Genomic DNA, 3701 nt, shown 5'->3' with positions numbered 1-3701 from the left:
CCTATTATCTCGATGTTAAATAAGAGTTATTGTCTAGTTGACATGTTTATAATTCAAACTGAAAAATGTTATTGTTATTAATAAGTTTAATTTTTTATTGTTATTATTTTTATTTTTTAAAAAATAGTATATAATATTAAATTGTATAGTTTATAATATTAATATTTTTTATATTTATAAAAAAAATTAAATTAAAATTAATTAAATAATATTTAATAGAATCCACATCTAATTTTATAAATTAACATTTTTCTGCGCATTTCAAAATTTTAATCAAAATTTTTTAACATAATTTACATTCCTATTTTTTTAAAATTTATTTTATTAAATTAAAATTAAATAAATAATAATATTAATAATACAAATAAACCTTTATATTAATTTCTCTTCCTCACACTCTATGACTCTACCTGAAGTTTCACATTCCCGCTATTCATCTCCCTCCCCTCCGCTCGCCTTACTTCGCACGCCACGCCCGCCCGCCCGCCCGCCCGCCCGCCCGCCCGCCCGCCCGCTATTTCCCTATTTCCTGATTCTGCCACTATTTCTCGACCTCCACCTCCTGACGCTCGCGGAAGAAGCGTTCATCCGCTGCTGTGTCGTCACTTCCACGGACACACTGTCGCTGACGAGTCTCCGACCTCCACCTCCGACCTCCGACCTCCGACCTCTGCCTCCTTTCAGTTACACAGCCAGGAGAACCTCCGTCTCCTCCCAGGTACGCGGCTAGCATAACCTCCTCCTCCTTCAAGGTACACTATTTGACCTAGCTCGTCGTCGATTCCTTCCGTCACTTTCCAAGTTTTTATTTATTTTGTTGCTTATTGATTTTGGAAGCCTTCTACAGAGGATTTGACCTATTTTCGATTCCAATCTGCTGTTAGGGTTTTATCCTTCGACCTCTCTTTGCCCTGTCTTGATCCTTCGACCTCTTTGTGTAGGTAAAGGCTTTTGTTTTTGGAATCTGTTTAGGGGTTTTTTCCTTTGCCCTGTCTTGATCCCTCTACCCTAGGCAGTTCAAGGCAAAGGAATTAACATGATCCGATTCTTCTCCTATTATCACTGTTAGTAAAAAAATTTCTTGAGTATGAAACTACAGGTCTAGCAATGTTTTTGGGGGCCGCATGATGGTTTTGATTCAAAGATATAGTATTATGATGGGGTTCTGGATTTTTTATTGTGTTTTACTATCCTTATTTGGTTTTCCTTTATGTGTTTAATGATTCTTATAGTTTTGTTGCGTACAGAATTTGGGATTAGTGCTAGTTTAGGTTGCTTTTGCTTCTTTACTGTCATGAATATATATAGTTTAATATGTTATTTGATGATGTTCATGATTAAGATTTTAGTTAGCTCTTGCGACCATATATCTTTGATTGCACTGATTTCTGGGCATGCATAACTTGAAGACTTGAATCTTTCTGTATATGTTTTATCTTGAGCTCTAATTGTCTCTGCACAAGTTAGTTTTAAGGTTAGCTGGTTACTGCTTTGGTCATTAGGATTAATAATATAGCTATTTAGTTCAAACCCCAAATCCCTTGCTTGCGTTTAAAAGAACTCCATGTTGGTAGAATTTAAAAAGGGAGTGGTTAAAATTCTTATTTGAGTTGGACGAGCATGATTTACCTTCTAGATTGCTTATCTTTTTTAGCAAAAAGTGATGGATAAAATGTGACTATTATGCTTGAACATTTTATGACAGTTTCAAGGCTTCCAAGTGTCAAAAAGTTTGCAAGATAGTTTACTGTCTGTGGCATGCTCATGAATGACAATCAAAATGTGACTATGTACCTGAGTAAGCAGGTCTTGCAGTGTGTTGTTTAGATTAACCTCCACATCACGGATAATTATGCATGAAGATGCATCTATTTGATCAGTTCTTAAATATGTAAAAATTATTTATTAGTATACTATTGCACTCTGTTATATGTTGTCTTGTGCGAGTGTGCAATGTTCCTGTGAATCTTATCCTATTTTTTGAACTATTACTACTTACGAATCTGTCGTGTTATTGTGTTCACAAATAAAATTATGAATGCAGTTCTTGTTGTACACTTCAAAGTTCATTCATATTTCTATATTGTGTTTTGTAGGTAACTTTCGAAAATGACAAACAAAAGAATACGAAAGCTAATCCAAAATAGACAAAGACGATCTCGGAGAGAAGAATCAAGTAACAGAGGAGTTGATGATGAAAATGAATCACAATACACAACATCCCATTCACCATTGAAGATACAAAATGAGGAGGTTAATGAGCAAGGTGAAAAATGCTTTTGGATATGAACAGTAAATTATTTTTGCAACACTAAGTATAAATTATTTTTTTTCAGTTGAAAATGAGGTCATATTTTCATCCCAAAGTCAGCCAAGAAAACGTGGCAAGACTATCATGAGAGATATTCATGCATTACATCTCGATCATGTGCTCATAGTGGAATTCAATGAAAAGGGACAACCTTACGGTGATCTACAACTGACGTTTGCAAATTTTATTGGAACTATTACACGGAATGGACTTCTGTTGCCCCTGCACTTTTTAGATTGGAGAAAAATACTGACAAATCAATTGAATTATGCATGGAAACTTGTTATCGTAAGTTTACAAGTGTTTAGCTTCAATTTTAAATTTAAAGGATGAACATATTTCATTTTATGTTATAGGCACGTTTCTATATCCCCACGCACCATAGAAGAGTTATAATGCAAATGATGGCGGCCACATGGAGACGGTGGAGGACTGAAATGAAAACTACATCTTATGATTCAAATACTCCACTAGAAGAGCTTGTTGCAATACAACCCATTCCTCATGGATTGCCACCTCAAACTTGGGAAGTTTTATGTAACTATTGGAAGTCTATTGAGATATAACTAGTATGAATTATTTTTGACATATGTTTATAAATGTTATAATTTCATTCTAAATTTTTGTGCCAGAAAACTTCAAAAATCAATAGAGAAAATGCAAACAAAAAGAAAGAGACTCATGCACAAGGACACACTAATATTCTTTTATTGGAATATAAATTTGTAAGAATCAAAATTATTTCTTTTTTTCTTTATAGTTAGTTTCTCACTGTTCATTTATTGTTTTACACTTTAATGCTCTTATCCTCCAAGGTTTTATGAGATTTTAAATATTGATTACAAGCAATGTAATGTATATTAGTTAGTTTTGGATGGAATATGTAAATTAGCAATATAAGTTGTTGCACATATAGAATAATTTATACTATTAATATTGTTGGGACCTTGACGTCCGCTAGAGGGGGGGTGAATAGCGTCTCACCCAAATCGTCACTTCCTACATTTGTTAGTACGCAGCGGAATACAAAAACAAACTAACAAATACGAAAGTTAACCTAAAACAAGAAGGAAGAAGGCAACACACCAAACACAAACCTTAACACAAGGCGTTTACGTGGTTCGGAGATAAAGCTCCTACTCCACGGCTGTCCGTAAGGTGGACGATCCCGATCCGTCGGTGGATGATTCCCCGGAGAACTTCCGGCTAGCTCACGTAGCTCCTTGTGGGTGGAGAAACCTCGCCACAACCTCGTACAAGCACGCTAGATCACTTGGGCACTTGGAGACTCTAATTAGGGTTAATCACCACTAATTTCGTCAACTCAAACCAAGCTCACAAGCTTTGGTTTTATAGCCCGCGAACCCCGCCTACCAGTCGACTGCTAAAA

The 3701-nt window shown here is 35.4% G+C and overlaps 1 protein-coding gene across 3 annotated transcripts; it reads left to right on the top strand.

The window, feature by feature from the left end:
* Window positions 1-506: 506 nt before the first annotated feature.
* LOC122012004 lies at window positions 507-2980 on the top strand. 3 transcript variants are annotated; one of them, XM_042568448.1, is made up of 4 exons: window positions 507-718; window positions 2097-2266; window positions 2337-2599; window positions 2668-2980. In XM_042568448.1, exons 2-4 carry the CDS (start codon window positions 2110-2112, stop codon window positions 2875-2877), a joined length of 630 nt encoding a protein of 209 aa, XP_042424382.1. In that variant the 5' UTR covers window positions 507-718; window positions 2097-2109; the 3' UTR covers window positions 2878-2980. The 3 variants fall into 3 exon arrangements, with proteins under 3 accessions (XP_042424382.1, XP_042424383.1, XP_042424384.1); XM_042568449.1 differs by having other exon boundaries at window positions 1706-2266; XM_042568450.1 differs by lacking the exon at window positions 507-718 and having other exon boundaries at window positions 1330-2266.
* The last annotated feature ends 721 nt before the right edge of the window (window positions 2981-3701 follow it).

The sequence above is a fragment of the Zingiber officinale genome, chromosome 8A (genome assembly GCF_018446385.1).
Source record: "Zingiber officinale cultivar Zhangliang chromosome 8A, Zo_v1.1, whole genome shotgun sequence".
In the NCBI taxonomy this organism is placed as follows: domain Eukaryota; kingdom Viridiplantae; phylum Streptophyta; class Magnoliopsida; order Zingiberales; family Zingiberaceae; genus Zingiber; species Zingiber officinale.
The sequence above is the reverse complement of the archived record's forward strand: the minus strand, read 5'-3'. Positions and strand labels throughout refer to the sequence as shown.

Excerpts from the sequence above, each read along its gene's own strand:
- LOC122012004 (XM_042568448.1), top strand. The coding sequence starts at position 2,110 with ATGACAAACAAAAGAATACGAAAGCTAATCCAAAATAGACAAAGACGA. Across the intron at positions 2,267-2,336 it reads TGAGGAGGTTAATGAGCAAG|TTGAAAATGAGGTCATATTT; the intron begins GTGAAAAATGCT and ends ATTTTTTTTCAG. Across the intron at positions 2,600-2,667 it reads ATGCATGGAAACTTGTTATC|GCACGTTTCTATATCCCCAC; the intron begins GTAAGTTTACAA and ends TTTATGTTATAG.